This window comes from Lasioglossum baleicum, chromosome 14 (assembly GCF_051020765.1).
Source record: "Lasioglossum baleicum chromosome 14, iyLasBale1, whole genome shotgun sequence".
NCBI lineage: Eukaryota > Metazoa > Arthropoda > Insecta > Hymenoptera > Halictidae > Lasioglossum > Lasioglossum baleicum.
The window spans coordinates 8632293-8652727 of NC_134942.1; the positions used below are offsets into that span (position 1 = coordinate 8632293).

The window sequence follows — 20435 nt, forward strand, 5'->3', positions numbered from 1 at the left end:
TAAATTGACCTGTCACGATAACTTTCTAAAAAAACAACAAAATTTATATCTATTGTGTGTCTACATCTACGACGCTGTACAAACATCAACACCAAAGGATCAAAACTTTATTTCGACATTAAAAGAAAAAGGAACAACGATGCGCGCTCGCGACAGATCTTACTAAGATTAACAATGATGCTCAACGTCGGGAGTTTAATTATACTGGAAGCATCGACCCAAACAATAATCCTTCGTAGAAGAGCACTGCGGCGAGAGACCGGCGCTGAAAATCAAGCGGCGATAAATCGTCCCCCCAATTAACCAACGGCCGTCGTCTTTAAACGACACCGGGGCAGAACGATAATGAATCCGGCGAAGTATACTGTGCGACAGCGAGTGCGCACAAGGCGAAGTACGAAACAGAATCCGATAAAGGTTTCGTTCGCGGGGCACCTTCAATAATTCCAAGCGCGGCTCGGCTCGGCCGCGCGCGGCAGGGGTAGCAGGGGATTAACCGTTCGTCGGGGACTCGTATTTTCTATAATTCGCGGAGTTCCTTGAACCTGTCCTTCCGAGGACTTCCCTCGGCCTCCTACGCCTTCGTTCCCTCTTGCCATTCTCTACCTCCCCTGTCCCATCCCCACCGGCCGCTGGAATATATCCACCTCCCTCTGCCCCGACGCGATGGCCACGTTATACGGCGTTTTGCCGATCCTCATAAAGTTCACGAAGCCCGACAGTAAATCCGGTTTATGACAAGCCGACCGCCACCACCAGGCACTCTCGAAATTACGGCGGCGCGATCGAATTTTTCTACTCCACGACACACCGGACGCCACCCCTCAAGGATCCCAGGATTTTTCGAGCGACCACGTTGTTCGCCGATCCCACAACGTCCGGTTAACATTCTCCTTTTGGCAAGTTGACAACCAGAAATTAATTGTTCCGAAAAAGTACCTTGAATTTTTCATTCATTCAATGTTCAGTCAGTTTCCTTTCGTCGCAAACACGTGTTAATGAAGCAAGATATTTTCTAGACAAAATTTTAATTACACTCGACATAGTTCAAATGATTACTTCAAATAGTTGGGAGTTACAAGGCTAAAGAAGCTATTGGGGAAGAATAAGCGTCGCCATTTTCATATAGCTCGACTCCTCCGAATGCATCGATAAGTGGCTGCGGGTGGGGAGTCCAAACAACGCCGCGGCAGATTAATAAATCATTGTTCTTAATGGGGTTACATAGTTGATTTTCGAAAGTCTCGGAAACGACGGAGGAAGAAAGAAGTTTGTAGATTCGGGGTCCGCGCCGACAGATTTACAGTTTCCCCGGCGGCGAGGATGCAATTCCCCGGACGAAGGAACACGCCGAGAGTGTTGGAAAACGCGCAGTAACTGTCTCGCGCTAGGAAACCTTTACAGGAGTAATGTATCCGCATACCGTTGAGAAAATCGTAAGTATTAAACGAAGAAAGTATCTCCTCGCACGCTATCTAACTGAGAAACACCGGAGGATCGCTATCTGCGAAATTGCATTAAATATTCCGGCGGACGACTTTGCCGCGAAACGTTCGGTTGTGAATTTAGATGTGCTCTTCTTGAACTTCGAACATCACTGTTCATCATCAAATATTTTCCTCGTTATTCAACTCTACAGTTTAGTGGACGACTTTATAGATTTTAGACTTAACACATTTTATCGTATGACTTTATAGAGTTTAGACTTAATACATTTTATTGTATGGCTTAAGGTTCAAGTTATTAAACTTTACATTTTATTATGTGAATTTTGCATGAGTTTGCTCGAGTTTCAATTTATTTCTTCAAGAATATTCTTTCAATTTATTCTTTCAATTTATTCTTTCAATTTATTCTTTCAGTTTATCTTTCAAGAATATTGATTCAATTTATTCCCTCAGGAATATTCTTTCAATTTATTCTTTCAGGAATATTCTTTCAATCCATTATTCCCGAAATATTCTTTCAATTTATTCTTTCAAGAATATTCTTTCAATCCATTATTTCCGAAATATTCTTTTAATTCATTATTTCATAAATATTCTTTCAATTTATTCTTTCAGGAATATTGTTTCAATTTATTCTTTCAATTTATCCTTTCAAGAATATTCTTTCAATTTAATCTTTCAGGGATATTCTTTCAATTTTAATTCTTTTAAGAATCATATGGAAATAAGCTAATTTTGCAAATAACGAACAATGCGATATCGAGGCTAGAGTTCGCCCGATCGTTTTATCTTTGCGAACACGGCCGTATCAGCATTAATCAGCCGGGTCCCGTCCTGGAACAGGTTGAAATCGCTGAGATAAACTAATAAAACACGCACACACTCGCCCGCCGCCGACCAACAGGGATTTTTCAATCGGCGAGAAGAACATACTTTTGCCAATCCATTTCTGCCATCTCTTGCAAATTATCACCCCGAGCAAAACGCACGATACGCGCGCCCCCCGTCGCGAGGAGCGCGCCTCTCAGCTTTCCTTTATGAAACTCGAACATACTTTTCTTGACACCGTGAACAGTGAATGATGCGACTGCGCAAACCGACGAAAAAAAAGGAAACCGAAAAACGGGCGGTAACGCGTACCGTCGCGTCACGTCGTCGAGTTCCTTTTTTCACCTTTTCGTCCTTCTTTCGGCGCTGATTAATGGAATCGATGAGTCTACCCTGGGACGATATCCGATATTCGATCCTCTCGCGAGCATCACGGATCCACCGGGTACACCTAGATATATTATACTCTTCGGCTCTCGCGCCTTCGATTTAATATCTACTTTTATTTTAGCGACGCGGTTTCTTGTTTATTATCCTAGCGGAATGATCCCCGGTCTTTCCGCTGTGGTATTCAGCTCGGCGAGTGCATTTTTATTCAGCATATCTCTTTTGTACGTTTTCTTGTTCTTGTAAAGTTTTCGTCCTATCTCATTCTGCGTTTTCTGGGCCCCGCAGTTATAAATTGCACGCCCAATGATTCCATGATCGACGAAGAGGATGTGACAACAATAATAATTGAGCAAATATTCATGAATCTTTCTGTAGCCTCTGATTCAAGATGACAGACGGTGCAGAAGGTGTGGAGAGTGAGGGAGAATGAATGGAAGAAGGGATTCAGGGGAAATTTAAAAAAATATATTAGCCGAAGACGGAGAGGGAGAGGGGTGGATGGCAAAGTTAGATGGAGAGAGAAAGGAAAAGCAGGAAGAGAAGGAAAGAAAAAAGGGAAAGAGAGTGGAAGGATGAGAGTTGTGAGAGAAAACGAAAAGAATGAAGAGAACAAACAAAAATAAATTAGAAGTAGCCTCTGATTCAGGGCGAAGAGCTGAATATTCGAACAATTTGTTTAATTGAAAAAAGTGTGTTTTTGTGATCGATGGATTGAATCGAGGACACGCGGTCTAGGTTAAGCGATGGCGGCGCATCCGCGACAGATCAATCGGTCTGCCTAAGCGGCTCGCACGATCTGCAATTCCCGCGGGATCGAGGGTTCCAGACAACGATCGACAACCTGTCCATTAGCTCCGTTATCGACACACCGAAAATTGATCGAAGCTTCTCCGGAGGCGGTTTCCATGCTGGTAGCAGGATCGAGGCGATTTTTCGCCGGGGTTCGGTACAAATCACGCCTCTCGGTGACGTATCGCCGCGAAAGCAGCCATTTTGCTCCCATATTTTTTATTTAATAGCCAGCAGGCTATCGTGTATCGCATTAATACGCCAGCCACACCGCAGTAGCGGTAAAAGAGGGTCGTGGTCAGGAACAACCCCCGCCACCGGTAACCCGTAATCATAACCGAGCTATTTTTCTTCCCGCTGCCTCTCACTATATAGCTGCTCGGCTATACTTATACGGCACAGGTTCCAGCGAACTTCCAATTGCCACCTACATCCCGGGGATCCTTGCGATGGTGCCTCCCGTCTCGCACGATCGAAACTTTCCCTTTGCTCGCTGTCAACGCAGGGTCAATCCTGATCGGACCTGATGACAGCCTAATCGGGTACCTCGAACGGCAGAACCACTGTCTTTTGAAAGTCAGCGCCTGATTTACTATTTTTTACTTCCGAGATTAGTTAATCCATTGCCGTAAAATTTTCTTTAGTTACAGTGACTAAAACGTCCTTATAGGTTTCGCACTCCAAATTCACCGTTTTGCTAATTCTATACAGGGTAAGGCACCTCAAACAGGCCACCTGAATAACTCAGCTGCTATTGGCGTTAGGAAAAAATGCATCCGATGGAAATTGCTTGGTTTCGACGGGGCATTAATCTGATATTAGTTGCTTTTTTGTAGGTGGATGCGTAAAGGACATATGAAGGTAAACTTCATTTTTTTAAATGGAATGAGGTATTTTTTAATACATCAATCGATGCAGCTGGACATTCGTTATAAAAAAAATTCTATGAATATCGAAAAGTTAGTAGTTCAGGAGATATTTCAATTGAAATAATTATAAAACACCATTACTGTCGTACTAAGACGTTACACTAGTAAATGAACGCTAATGTCTTAGTATGACAGTAATGGTGTTTTATAATTATTTAAATTGAAATATCTCCTGAACTACTAACTTTTCGACATACATAGGTTAGTACTTTTTTTATAACGAATGTCCAGCTGCATCGACTGATTATTTTTGCAGAAACTTACTTAGAAAATACTCTGTTTGTAAAAGTTTGAAACTGCAGAAAGGTGAAATTGATCTACGAAATAGTGAAATTAATTTGCACAGGGTGAAACCTATAAGTGAAAAACTTATAACAATTAATTTACATTTGCTTTGATTTATTTTTGCAAAAACTTACCTAAAAGAAGCTCTGTTTGTAAAAGTTTGAAATTGCAGAAGGGTGAAATTGATTTGCAAAAGGGTGCACTCTACTTGCGAAACTAAAAGAAAATTGATATTTTTTGTACGGCTACATTTTCAAACATTTACAAACGAATCAAATTTTATTTTATCTAAAAATACAGGTGCAACGTTCATACTTGTTAGAGACTCTGTTCAAATCTTTATCACGAGTCAGTAATCGTCTTTACGGAATCCTGCTCAAAACAGATTCTCTGCATCGCAGTTAGAGAATCCGTGTTTCCACAATTTTTCCCAAGCAGGACATAGCAATTCCCGAGAAGGCTGTCAGTCATCCACCGGCCGGTTAATCGCTTATATAAGAAGTCCCCCGGTGTTTTATATAACCGAGCATCTAATCTAAATAAACATATGCGAATTCATTTCGGCCGAGGCTGAGCAAAATCGCTGGGCAGTTACACATGATTTTCAATAAAAGAATTGCCTTGTCGGTTTGACGAGATAATAGGATTTCCAGTCTGATATATCGCTTTCGTTTGTTCGTTGGGATCTCGTTCTCGATGTATGAGGGTATTTAATATACATACAGGTTGTTTGAAGAAGACGCTTGTTCATCGTGTTGGCAGGATCTCGAACCCCGAAGCACGTCGAAGGTTGCTCCTACGAAGGATTTCTCGTGACGAACGAGTTGAACGACAGGAAAACAGTCAGGACGAAGTTGAGCAATCAACCAGGAGACAGAAGGGGCAGACATGCAAGCATCAGCAACAAGTAAGAGCATTGAAGCGTGCAGATCTCTGCACAAGACGGCCAGACACTCCGTTCGACGTTGGAAAAATTAAACGATTCGAGAATCGTTGGTACCATCGATTGATATTGTTCGATTGTCCTGCTGCACCTCTTGGAACAAATTAGACGATCGTTCTACCACAGAATCAAAAATTTCACCATCAAATTTGAAGTATTACACAGAATTTAATCGAAGAGGTTTTCAACTGGGAAACAATGTATATATTTATTGTTTTCAAGTACTTTCGAGGTAATTCCCACCTCGAAAAATCGGCTAGATCGCGGTCAGCGTATTTTCCCGACGTCATTAGCCAACGCGGTTAATTACCGCGCAAATGAGACGGCGAATAATAAGCTGATTATCATCGACAGTGCACATTCTGTCCGACGATTTAAGAACACTTTAGCTAACGAAACCGACTTCATTTAACCGGCAAGCTGCTACTCAATGGCCGTATACCTTCCATCGGCAAGCTTTGACACCTGCCGCTTGAATCACTTGACTCATCTCGCGCGACGGTTCCCGATCGCAGCTACAGATTATCCTGCTATCTTATTTGATTAATCTCGATACGACATCCGACGGCTCGCGACGATGTGTACATAAAGGCTTTGTTCCTTTCGACTTCTACCAGGTCTTAACAAGAACATTTGTATACCCGTCGCTAATCGGGAAGGGTCTGTCGGAGCCTGCTTTTTATTGGACACGTCGTGCCGATGTTTCCTTTAATCGCGAAGTATATTGTATCACGAACTGAAAATAATGAACGCGGTATCTGGAAATCTATATCTTTAATCGATGTTTTGTTCCAGCGGTTTTATCGAATTGGGAATTTTACTCCATCAGTCACCAATAACTGACTAGGTGTGATTTAAAACAGTAAAAACAGCAGAAGAATTTTATAATACTGCTTTAACATTTTCAGCCTGTTAAACATACATATTAAGAAAGAAAAGAAATTTTCAATTCACTCTAATCTGTTGTAAATCAGGTAGAACATTTTTATTTTGCGTAAAGATCCGCTGTCTAGTCATCAATCAATGGAATTGTTTACTGGGCTGGTAGGATAACAACTAGACTGCGAATGTTTACGCAGTTTTTAGTTTTTCCAGATGAATTTTAAGGAAGTGGAATCGAATAGAATCTCGCGAGTGACAATAGTCTTTGTAGATACGAAATTAATAAAAATCGTATCAAAGTCTATCGAATTATGTGTTCGAATATTTTGTTGAAAATTTTCGAACTTCATAAATGTATGTTCGCGGCGAGAGATAGAGGGACACGAGCAAATTTGCGGAAAATTCAGCAAAAATTCAACGAACGTAGAATAATTGTGAAAGCTACTGACAGCCGTTCTCAACCCCCTGTGACCCAGGGGATGTTCCCCCGAGGCACAGTTGGAATAATACATAGTTGGTAGAGAGCCGGATTGCGTTCCTTCATACCTGTAATGGTGGGCAAGACTGATAACCGGAAGTCGGGCGCAAGGGAAAACGAGGCGATCGGCAGAGTGTAGTGAGTCAGTGAGACACGGGCTGAGTCAAAGGTAACTGTAGGTTAGGTGGGTGCATGGGATGGGATGATATGAGGTTAGGTTGGTGGTCGGACGGGGCTCGCCTTGGTCTGGCACCGCTAGTCCTTCCCGTATTGATCGCGTGCTCCTTTCCTCCCTTAGATACCACCCCCTTTTGCGCCTTACGTATCGCCGGCGTTCCTCTTACCTTGGCGTCGACGCTGCCGAGACACTGGTCGTGGATCCTTGAATCACTATGCTCCCTTGATTATCCACCAAATCATTCGAAGAATTGGGTCGCATCCCTCCGATCACATACTCTCATTTAAACTAGCAATTGCTTGTTCACTGCTTCATCCCCTTCATATTTTCTTTGAAGATCTGTGCAAAATACTACAAGAAGCGAAATAAAACAGATTGTTTCCCATTGGCCGTGCATATTTGAATCGCTATACTCCAGTAAATCATTCGACGAATTGGGTCGCATCCCACCGATCACACACCCTCAATTAAACTAGCAATTGTTTGTTCACTGCTTCATCCCTTTTCATATTTTCTTTGAAGATCCGAGCAAAATACTGCAAGAAGCGAAATAAAACAGATTGTTTCTCATTGGCCGTGGATATTTGAATCGCTATATTGCGGTAAATCATTCGACGAATTGGGTCGCATCCCTCCGATCACACACCCTCAATTAAACTAGCAATTGCTTGTTCACTGCTTCATCCCCTTTCATATTTTCTTTGAAGATCCGAGCAAAATACCACAAGAAGTGAAATTAAACAGATTGTTTCTCATTGGCCGTGGATATTTGAATCGCTATACTGCAGTAAATCATTCGACGAATTGGGTCGCATCCCTCCGATGACACTCTCGGTATTAAGCTAGCAATTGCTTGTTCACTGCTCTTCAAACCCTTTCAAATTTTCTTCTATAAAATCCGAGCAAAATTCAACACAATTATAAAAATCAAATGTTATAAATAAAACAGATTGTTTCTCGCTGCCGAGACACTGGTCGTGGATCCTTGAATCACTACGCTCCCTTGATTATCCATCAAATCATTGGACGAATTGGGTCGCATCCCTCCGATCACATACTCTCAATTAAACTAGCAATTGCTTGACCACTGCTTCATCACTTTTCAAATTTTCTTTGAAGATCCGAGCAAAATACCACAAGAAGCGAAATTAAACAGATTGTTTCTCATTGGCCGTGGATATTTGAATCGCTATACTGCAGTAAATCATTCGACGAATTGGATCGCATCCCTCCGATCACATATTCTCAATTAGAATTGCTCGTACCCAAAATACAACGAGAAGCGAGAAATAAAACAGATTGTTTCTCACTGACCGTGGATATTTGAATCACTATACTCCCTCGATTATGCTTCACTGCTTCACCTCCTCAAAAATTGTTTTCTGAGATCCGGGCAATGCACAACAATAAGCGAAATAAAACAGATTGTTCCTTGCTGCCGAGACACTGGCCGTGAATATTTGAATCACTGTACTTCATGTGAGCAAAATTCAACCAAAAGCGAAATAAAATATGCACATATGAAAAAATCATTCTGCGCGACGACAGGCAATCCCAAGCCAAATTGACCGCGACGACGACTCAATCGACATGCTAAATTAAAATCTGAAAGACCGTGCGCACTGCAGAGAACGATGCAAGAAACGAGGCCCGTTGCGGCTGCATCGGTGTGCGCTGCGCGGACAGATGCAGATGTGATTAATCATTCGCGGCCATAAAACACTTTCGAGCGACTTTTGCTGGTCGCCGGTGACTTTCCGGAAGTGCGCCGTCTAGCCATCCGAACCGACTCTCTTGTCAGACATGAAAAAAATAAAAGAGAAATGCCGTAGGATTTTTTTCGTACCGGGCTTTTTTTTAAAGAAAGCACGCCCCACCAGCCGTGCCCCTGGTAATTAATTACAGTCGAGCATGAAACCTTTCAGGTAGACCATTATCGCGATTATTATTATTCTACTTGTCGTATGCTTTGGTCGATTCGTTCACCTTCTGCGGAACCGTTTAATAAACTCGGTGCAATCGAATGGCTGCGAGGGTTGAAGTATATATTTTTGTTGAAAATATTGTTGTACCTTTTTCCAACTAGACAGTGCAATTATTAATATTTAGTATTAAAAACTGTCAACGTCTACATCAAAAAATTCACTCTCCAAGAAGAAAATCATCATTTCAACAGTGAATAAACAAATACGGGTACACAGCCAACGAAAATTGTAGAATTCATATTACTCGATCTCATGAAATAATTTCTAGGAGCAAGACTCTCAGTTTATTGACGTGATGCCGGTACTTTTTACATTGAACAAAAATACAAGTGCACAACCAACAAAAATTGTAGAATCAACATTACTTGGTATCATGAAATAATTTCTAAGAGGAAGACTCCCAGGTTTCTGGTGAAGACAGCACACTTGGCAAACAGATTCGCATGAGCACGTGATCAGGGCAACGGGCAGCCAACAGCCCCCATCGCAGGTTTTTCTTTCAGCATCTCCGGCCGGCAGAAAAATATCGGAACACGCGTAGTCTCGCCTAAGTCGGCTAATAAGCGGACGTTTTACTTACCGCGACACGATAGTCAAGCCGCCGCTCATTAACATGTACGCATGTGTAATTAAGTGGCCTATTGGGAGACGCCGTTTGTCCCGGCAGCTTGCGGTACCCAACACACGATACACAACCGAAGGACTTAATTAGCGAAACGCCGAAAGGCAATACGTCGGTCGCATGAATCGCCGCCGCTGCCGTCGGGATACGTTCAAAGCTGTAAATTTATGAAACGTTCGTATGAATGTGTGTATGTATGTGCATGTCGTGACAGAAAAGACGCTTATCGACGGAGGACGCACGAACGACAAAGTTGCAGCTGGTGAAGCTGCCGAGGCCCGATGGGCCACGCACCCCTATCGAACGCACGCGAAACGAGTACCGGGGATATCATTTCCACCTTGCCATCATTCCACCATGGTTGGACGTTCGGAATTGGACTGATGATAGTTCGCGGTATGCTTTGATCCGGACTGATTGGTTCTTTATTTGTGTATGGAACAGTGGAGGGTCTGAGTTGACTTGGAGGGAGATGAGACTCTGAACCACGTTTAATGGCAATGCAACTTATACAATGAGGAAAGATTAATGTTAATTGAAAAGATCCGCAAAATCAACTTTCAGCTTCCCATTTCACTGATAATAGCCAAACCGTATATCAAGGGTTGTCGTTACATGTTGTTATTTTTCAAAAGCTGCGGCCTTATTAGTGTATAAGCGGTTGGTCTACACTATGTATAGTATTCAATGAATATATTCATGTTTCATTATAACGTTTATGTATCTCCAGTTTTATATTCTGTCAAAATTTTTGTATTCTCTATTATGTTGAAATAAATCTCATATGAGATTTTCTATAAAAAAAAAAGGGATGATCGAGCTATGGAGCAACGAATTTGGTGAGAAAGCAGAAGGTATTGAATTTTGTTATGCATATTATTGAACCATACAAGTTTTTGTGATATGCAAGGTAGGAGAGGGTGAGTTTGTAAGTCCAGTCTAAAAATTACAAACATAATAACTTGCAAGTTGATTTAGGTTTTGAGGGTTTTATAGCGTTCAGGTTGAAGGGTGGCAAATTTTTGCAGCACTACAGTTGGAAAATACTGAATTTGGTAACATCGAAATTGAGAAGTAGCGAATTTCAAACCAGCAAATTTGGAACTACCAAATTTAAAAACAATTTGAAAATTGTCAATTTTGAATCCAACTTGGAAAGCTCAGAATTCAATAGCAACTCGAAAACTGCGCGCACCACGAAAAATGTGAATATCCCAATTGAATAGTGCAGAATTCCGAATAATACTAAATTGCACAACATTGAAACAGATTGTTGAAGTCTGTAAGAATTGGGAACGCACACCACCGTCCACGGGCATGTTAATTGGCAGATGTTAATGAGTTATGTTTCAATTAAATAGCTCTATAATTGCACTTACCATCCGTGAACGGAATCCCCGCGGAATAAAGGTCTCAATCAGTTTGTATGTATTAATGAAGTTTCCACCGCGATATAGCAACGTACGTCAATTATATGATTTATGCGTGTGCCGGGCGCATCGAGCATGAGACTCATTAAACTGTATAAGGCTTAACAAGAATAACCGCGGTTGTTTATAGGAATTTGTGAGTCATTACTTAATTTATAGTCGGTACGCGGATAAAAATCTGCAACGCTTTTATAAAGAAATTACGAAAAATACAAATTGCCGTTTAATATTAACTTGCCAACTGATACAACAACGAAAAATACATTTGCGGCCGGCCATTTTCATTTTGATACTCATTTACCCGCACTCTGTTGCATTTTAACACCTGCGGTTCGAGCTTTATTTGCATTTACTAATGGGCAGAACTGAAAACGCGTTTTTATTCATCCTTGATTTATACTCGGACGCATAAATATTTAAAATATCGTATTTATATGCCTGGAATTCAATTATTCTTCAGTATTTCATCATTAATTCACTTTTTTATCATTTTACAATGCTTACAAAAATTTTAATTTCCTCTGCACTGAATCACAATCTCCCAACTCTCACTGAGAAGTACAACAGGATGTTGATAATTATTTTATCTTTATTCCTAAATTTTTAAGATTCAAAAAGCTAAAAGCAGAAGAAACAAAGAGATTAGCGAACGTTTAACAAAGATTTTTCAATAAACGTTATATGGGGGGATCGGACAATGAATCTCACCGGTGCGGAAAACATGAATTCCGATTCCGAGTACGGTGTTAACGATGCGCACGAGCGCAAAAACGAATTAGAAGGAAAATTGCACGTGGCGTAGCCGAAGGGGTACCAGCATCGAAAGCTATAATTCCGATCCTGGTTATTTCTAGGATCTGCATACTGGCCACGGCCCGTGTCCGTGCCCCTGACTTCTAGTTGCATGAGCGAAGAAAATGGAAAGATTTCGTGCGTGAAGTATTATTGGCGACCCGCTAATACACGAGAGTCAAGGTGAGGATGAAGGGGTATTAGAAGTTCACGCTTGGACGGAACACGCGAGTATTCGCAACCGGCACGCGACTGATTTACCGGTCAGCTCACGCGAAAAATAAAAATCCCTCGAATTCACTCCATCCCTTATCTATCGGCGATCATCCTCCTGGTGCATCCCTCAAATAAATCAAGGGAGCTTTCTCCATTCCATATTTTATTCGATACGTCTTCGATTGTTCTTAAATTATGCATCAGGGGACGTTATCGATGTTACTAAAGTGAATAAACGTTTTCAAAGAAATATGCAGTGGAGGATCGTCATGAATTTACTCATAGAAAAATTCTAATATTTGATGCTGCATTTTAGCTGGATGTGCTTCTGCAGAAAAGTATTGCTAAATTGAGTGAATGTTTTCAAAGAAATATGTAGTGGAGGTTCGTCATGAATTTACTGATAGAAAAATTGTAATATTTGATGCTGCATTTTAGCTGGATGTGCTTTTGCAGAAAAGTATTGCTAAATTGAGTGAATGTTTTCAAAGAAATATGTGGTGGAGGTTCGTCATGAATTTACTGATAGAAAAATTGTAATATTTGATGCTGCATTTTAGCTGGATATGCTTTTGCAGAAAAGTATTGCTAAATTGAGTGAATGTTTTCAAAGAAATATGTGGTGGAGGTTCGTCATGAATTTACTGATAGAAAAATTGTAATATTTGATGCTGCATTTTAGCTGGATGTGCTTTTGCAGAAAAGTATTGCTAAATTGAGTGAATGTTTTCAAAGAAATATGTGGTGGAGGTTCGTCATGAATTTACTGATAGAAAAATTGTAATATTTGATGCTGCATTTTAGCTGGATGTGCTTTTGCAGAAAAGTATTGCTAAATTGAGTGAATGTTTTCAAAGAAATATGTGGTGGAGGTTCGTCATGAATTTACTGATAGAAGAATTATATTACATTTTTAATGTTGAATTATAGCTGAATGTTCTTCTGCAGAAAAGTATTGCTAAATTCAGTAAATGTTTTCAAAGAAATATGTGGTGAAGGATCGTCAAGAATTAACTGGCAAAGAAATTGTAATATAATATTTTATGTTGTATTTTAGTGGACGTAATGAGTGGATGGTAAGAAAACAATTTTCTAATGAATCACCGTGTTCCCGAGTTCGAACGCAATCGCACCGATTACTGAGGATCCCACGGGGACAGGATGTTTTACAGAAATGGCCATGTCGGCCATTACGGTCTTAGCCAGGGGGTGGGCAATGAGAAAATCCTATTACAACTTATATTCGGGGTACAGGGGATCCGGGGAAACTCACCCTCCACGTCGGATCCATATTGACGCGGACGCCGAGAGAAACCCACCCTCCGGATTAACCAATCAAATCGCAGCATCCGTCGCGCATGCGATCGCTTCGATATCCGTCCCCCAGGTCAATCGGTTATGGTGTGCCGAGGCTGGATAGGCGGCTCCTGTCAGGAGGGGTTGTTGCGAAATTCTCGGCTTGATTGGCCGGGATATATTACCTTTGCATTTCAACTAAAATGTTGCTGAAGTGGTAGGTGAGTTTCAATTGAAATTCAAGTGAAGTTTTGGCTAAACAATTTTGATAGATTTTCGCATTTAATAACTGATTAATGGGGTTGAAACTTTCCTGACTTTTAAAAATAGAAAATTCAATTTTGTATCAAATAAATCTATCTCAAAGGGGTTGATAAAAATGTGTAGTTATGTAAAATTCATCTACTGACTAGTAGATTGAACACAAAAATCACTAAAAAATTCACCAGCTGTAAGACAAATCGAATTTTATACAAATCTATCTCATAGAGGTTAATAGAAAGGAGTAGTTAAAATCCATCCCCTACTCTGAAACACAGAAAAATCACTGAAAACTCAACAGCTGCAACACGAAACGAATTTAATTCCAGTCTGGATAAAATCCGAGGTTTCAATTTGGGTTTGAACAGTGCAAAATCATGGACAGAATGGATCGAAGGGAAATCGCAAAGGTTATAGAATCGAAGGACACCGATGCAGAAGCGGGGCTCTCTTCACATTTCAGAACAATAAAGGCTGTCTGGCGTGCCAGGCACGGGCACCTACGGCAACGGGTCGAAATAAAACAAAACAATACAGACACAGACCCGCAACAAAGCCTAGCAGACGGGGCTTAAACGGTTCCCCGTGTCGACGGTATAGCTCGTCGGCCGTTTAAACTGGGACGGATATTTCGGGCTTCGATATGTACGTTCGACTTGTGGGCTCGTTTTGGTATTCGAAAGCCGGCGCGGCAGCGTCGGGACGTCGATAAATGGGAAAACTTTCCGGAACGGTTTTCAGCTAGCTGGTCCGCGTTTTCAGAAAGGAAACGAGCCGTGGTGCTATCTGGGTTATCATAAGAGAGGGAATTTTTCAGACAACCTTTCTGAAATTGCCAGGGGAAATTTGTTCAACCCTTGCGGATTCGAATAACCGAGAAACTTGAGCAATGTAGAGTCTTAGACATATTTTGTTTATCGATTTTGACGATAAAATTGTTGTTTTACAGGCGCTGAACGGGTTCCTGCTCATCCTCACCTGCGACGGGGAGGTGTTTTTCGCCACACACAGCATAGAGAGTTACCTTGGCTTCCATCAGGTAGGAATCGCTCTCTCTAAAACCACCCTAAACTCCATTCAACACTGCAGCACACTGAAAGTACCCTACTTAAAAATTCTCAAACACCCCCAAACTTGCTCAGACATCATCGGACACGACTTCGAACGCAAAACCAGCATCTGATAATGCTCCCGGTATCTTGCAAGCGGCACTAATTTTCTTAATAAAGCTCAACCAAAGTCGCGACCAGCAGGAAGACGATACCGCGTCCAGGAGTTGACGAATCATCGGAGCATCGATCGCGTGTCGGTCCGGCTCAAGGAAACGACGTATTTATTCGGCGGAACGGTGATATTTCTCCCCGTTCTCTCATTACTCCATAATTCTAGGCACAGTGGCTGTCCCCTCGGTGTTGGTTTATCTTCGCTCGACTTGTGTCCACACCCAACACTCGCCGGTCACGCCAGGCCCGTCAACTTCGATCTACGTGTCACGTTTACGCAGGTATCATCCCCTTCGTCGCTGGAAACGCGCCCTTTTCCCTCTGTCGGACGGCGGACGTACATTTTTCAAAAGGAGCGAACGATCATCGGGGGTGAAACAACCCTCTTACGCCCCCTTGTCCTCCCCTGCAGCTCGAGGATTACTTTGTTTCAATCCTCGTCCGTAACTCTGTCGAATTTCCGGGAGTGTTTCTGTGTTTATTGGGACCAAGGGAAATAGGTCGACCCTTTGTTGGTCAGTCCAGAGCTTCAACCCTTCTGGAATCCTTTTTCTTGATATATACCTATTTGTACTGACTCCAATGAGGTGTCAATGTTAATCCGAGAATTTTACTGGATTTTTGGAGGGGCAGTCTCGTTTTTCAGGATTGCAAAGGTGCAGGATGCGCTTTTTCATTTCTCGATCATGCAAATATGGGGATTTTTAGTAGCCAAAGCACTGGATGAAAGATCAATCTAGGCCGCGGTGGCAGCAAATTTGCAATTTAATAATGAAAATTACGTAAACGTAAAAATAGGAAATTAGGGGACGACTGCGTCGATCTTTTATCCAGTGCTTTTGACTACTGAAAAAACCCCATCTTTGCATTATCGAGGAAAGAGAAGGCGCATTCCTTGCAATCCTGGAAACGAGACTACCACCTTAAGTTCAACACCCCTGAAAAAGTGATACGCAATTTTGTCTGGGAGCGCACCATGAAGACGGAAAGCATCCAGCAATTTTTTCCCCCGTTACAAGCCTTCTTAATATAAATAATCTGTTTTCCTGGCGCCACTGACGTCACACACCGCCAACAAAAGACCGTAATGGCGGGCGTGATTGGCGAAGGAGCCGTGGGACGAAGAAAAGCGTACGGTTCCGAGCGATCGCCCCGCGAAATTTGTTTACAAGAAACGCGATATTGTAACGCGTTTCCCTTCGCGGGATCATCGGATCGGAAAATCATCATCCGTCGTTTCCTGCAATTACATCTTCTGCACAAAAGCGTTCGCGTGCGTTTCTGTCGTACAGTCATCGTGTGCGCGTCGGGAAATCATCATCCGTCATTTTTTTTCGTCTCTCCTCCCCGCTTCTCCACCCTAATGCCCACCGCCATTTTCTTCTGGCAATATGTCGCGAATCGCGTGCGTGGTTGCGTGAGCAGGAGGATCGCATTTCGGTGTGTTCGCCGGGGGTTGAACGGTATCGTTCTGTTCCGGATAGCACGGCGAATGGCTTTTTCTCCGGTTAATCCGCCTCTTTCACGATTCCACGCTCGAACGATGCTCGCGCTGGGAAAAAAAGTACTACGAACTATGCGCGGACTGTCCTCTAGATATTAGGTCGTTCGGAAAGTCATTTCGTTTTGCTCAAGGGAAAATGAAAGCAAACTTGTTACCATATTTAGAAGAAGTTTTATGACTAGACTGCGAATCTTTATGCAAAATAAAAATATTCTGCATTCACCGTGGGAAACAGGATTAAAATGTCTAAAACAACATTACAATATATTCTTTAATTTTTCTAATCTATGTGTTACTGTTTTATATTTCATCCAACTAGTTTCCTCATAAATGCATAAAGATCCGCAGTCGATTTATGGAATTTTGTTCTGATTTTTTTATTGGAAAAACATTGAGAGTTATACGACTTCTCAGAGTCTGAGACTCAGACTGGCCCTTCAGAAATTAGGTTGAAACTTTCCGTCAGAGGTGGCGCTCGTTCTTCGTTACAATGAAGGTGGTGATTAAAGAACGTTAAACCTCGTTAAATCTTTTTCGAGATACCACGCCTATCGTAATTCTCCCCCTCCGACGGTGTTTCGCCTCTCGATCGCATTTAACGGGTAATTTGTTTATATAAGCAGCCGGTTGGCCGGCAAGAATAATTCCTCCGGGGGTGGAGGACTTTGCTCTAGCATTCATTGAGATGTAACCGGGCACGCAAACGGTTTACACACACGTCACGATACCCCCGGTGGGCGAACGACGATTTTTCGTCTCGATTAGGGGATATTTAAGAGGAACGAAGTGTATCGCCGTCTAATGAGCTCCGGCCGCGATTTTCTCGGGGAGGAAAACTTACACATTGTTGCGTAAAACTTGTCCTAACCCTGACAGAGCGTTTATTACAAAGAAAATCATTGAAAGTCCAGAAACGTGCACTGACAGAACTCATTGGCCGCAGCAGAAATAGAAGTGATATTTAGACAGCGGATTTTCTTCCTAAATGGGTCAAATATAAATTTACTGTCTTTCTTAATAGTATGTTTAATAGCTTGAACAGAACAGAATAGTATTTTACAATTCTTCTAATATTTTTACTGTTTTAAAGTACACATATCCTGTTTCGTCATAAATGCATATAATCCGCTGTCTAGCGATATCCAAAGTGACCGATGCCGTTCGAAAGCTGAACTTAGCAGCCCAAGAAACACCGAAAGAAACCGGGCAATTCTAATCTCGCCGGAGCCGTCACGAATTCATCCAGATTCCTTCCTGCGCGTCAGATTTCGCTGTGCGCTGCGGCAGCGAGGCCCGCGAGCGATAAGCACCCTATGACCTTTCGGTTAAGTTATTACTTTTATCCGACGCGGGTCACGGGCCGCATAAAGGCTCGTTGAGCATTGAATCGACTCTATCAGGCCAATTAAGCCGCGTGCCAACTCCGTGAACAATCGCAACCGACCAAGCTCCCCTTCCCTCCACCTCCTGTCTCTCTTTCTCCACCCCTGAGTCGAGCTTTTTTCCATCCCCGCGACACCCTTCGCCTCTCTGTTTCTCGCGTGAGATACCGAACTAAAGAGACCAGAGTCCCGGCTCGTGAATTACCGCGAGGAACATTGGCGTCCCCGACGCTGTCATTACGCGGTTTTTCCGTGGTTCCAGGACAGGAGGGACAAAGGGAAAGGGAGAGGGACTAAAGGGGGCTGTTGGATCTCGAGTAGGGGGCAGGCGCGCTTTCTACAGAGTTACAGTGCCGTGTAATCGCGTCATCCGAAACGCCCCGCGATTACGTCGGCTCGGATACACGGTCATCGAGTCGGGAAATCATCGGACCCCCTCCATTCCCTCCTTCAGCCCTTCGTTCGACTGATTTCTTTACAATGTGGGCCCTGGACGACGCGTTTGCGTGTCTCGTCGCGTATCAATGGACGTCCCGACGCGACGCGTCCAACCCCCTTCATCCTTCGCTGAACATGAGCTGGACGCGACGAGGCGTTGGGCGGCGTAGTCCTCCTGCGGATCGACGTGGAGCGAGCTAAGATCTTATACTCTGTCCATAGAAATTCTGCATAAATCGATTTCTTCGGAAAGCACCTCTTATATAAACACCTGCCTCATGGTCAGTGTCCGTGTAATAGCTACCGTAAGTTAATAAGCGTTTTGATCAATCGGTAATACGATTTTCACGTGATCGTCTGCTGCGCGAGGAACTGGATTAAATAACGAGATTAAAGAATAGCTGCGGTGGGGGCTGCGCGCGATTGAAGCAGTTCTGTTGACAAGCTATAAGATAATGCTAGCGACAGAGTTCGAATTGCACAGAGAATATTTATCCAGTTGACGAGGTTCAAGATGACCCTCGTTGGTCTTTCCACAGCAAGAACAACTCGGCCAACACTTTATTTACTTCATTTCTTCATTGTTTTTACTGACTTCACTGATTTGCAGTACAGGGTGTACATAAATTGTATTCCAAAATTAATTCAAGCAAGATTAATATCAAGATCGTAAGGTCAACATTTGTTGACCAGGTTCAAGAACACGCTCTTCAGTCTTTCCAACGCAAGAACAACTCGGCCAACATTTTATTTGCTTCATTTCTTCATTGTTTTTACTGACTCCACTGATTTGCAGTACAGGGTGTACATAAATTTATTTCAAAACTAATTCAAGCAAGATTAATATCCAGGTCGAAAAGCCCACAATTGTGGACGAGGTTCAAGAGGACCTTCAGTCTTTCCAGAGCAAGAACCACGCGGGCAGCATTTTATATTCCTCGCACCATCCTCGCAACACAACAGGCCCATCGGAGGGTCCATCGAGCGGGCCTGAGGCCCTCGGGGCAGCCCGCTCCCCATAGAAATCAATTGATCGCGTTAAGTTTAAATACAGCCGGGCTGGTTCGCACGCGCTGAATTATGTGGCACATTTTGACAATTAATAGCCGCTAATGAAGACGCGATCATGGGTCGGAGAGGCCCTGAGGCGGTCCCCGTGTCTCGGGGTCCCGTGGCCCCCACTCTGCTAACCTGACCCCGTTGGGTTACAAAGAGGATAAAGAGCGAGGGGGTGGAAGGGCTTGTCATAACTCTCGGGCGTAATTGAGAGCTCAAGTTTCGGTATCGCCGCGTTCCGGCCTCGCATTATCGCGCACGCCGCTCGCTCGTATCCGCGCAAAAACGCGCGCGTGTTCGTGCTCGGGCCCCGTAAGGAGGTTTTCATGCGCTTCTAAAGGCCGGTTAGGGGGCGGCTTTGGACGACGCACCATGCCACGCCATGCCACGCCATGCCACGCCACGCAGAGTGCTGTGCAGAGAGAAAGAGAGAGAGGACAGAGAGACGTGCAGCGCCGCGCCGCGCCACGGCTTTCGATAATTAATGCGGCCCACGGATTAATTATTATTAGCCGGCTGATTTGTTTCAATTTGTAGAGGGTCCTTTGATCGCGCCGAATCGTGTTTCCGTCGATTTCACCCGGCGTCCCGGCTGATTTACGACGGACGAGGAACGCGCGAGCGGAAGGGATTTACGTGAACGCGATCGACGCGCGAGCCGATCCAACGTACCCTGTCCTCCGGCTTGTCCGCTCGATCCTTGACGCGACATCGTGTGGGCGGTGCTTTATGATTGGCCATTCGGTGATCCCTTTCTTCGTTTTCTGACACCTTGCGAGGCCTCGGTCCGGTCTGTTAGCGACGCTTTTGGAATATTCTTTAACTGTCTCTTCAGGTACTTCAATAGTACATATTTTTTAATCCTCTCCGGTCCGAGCCAGGCTCGATATTGGCTTCTGTTCTAATAGTTACGTACTCCATTCATCTGCTGCACAGGGTGTAAAGAAAATGAAATTGCTTTTTCAAGCAAAATAAATTTAGGTCATCAATGTTTGACGAGGCACAAGAAGAACGTCTTCAGTATTTTCAGAGCATGAACCTCTCAGGCCAGCATTTTATGTCGAGCCAGACTTCGCTGAT

At 43.2% G+C, this 20435-nt stretch overlaps 1 protein-coding gene across 2 annotated transcripts in view; it reads left to right on the forward strand.

Annotated features, from left to right (window-relative positions):
- Nucleotides 1-20435, forward strand: part of Ss (aryl hydrocarbon receptor spineless) — a 180099-nt gene that overhangs the window by 141109 nt on the left and 18555 nt on the right. For both annotated transcript variants that reach the window (XM_076437780.1, XM_076437781.1), the window contains exon 4: nucleotides 14702-14791. In XM_076437780.1, coding sequence (XP_076293895.1) covers nucleotides 14702-14791 — 90 coding nt within the window. The remainder of the gene's footprint in view (nucleotides 1-14701; nucleotides 14792-20435) is intronic.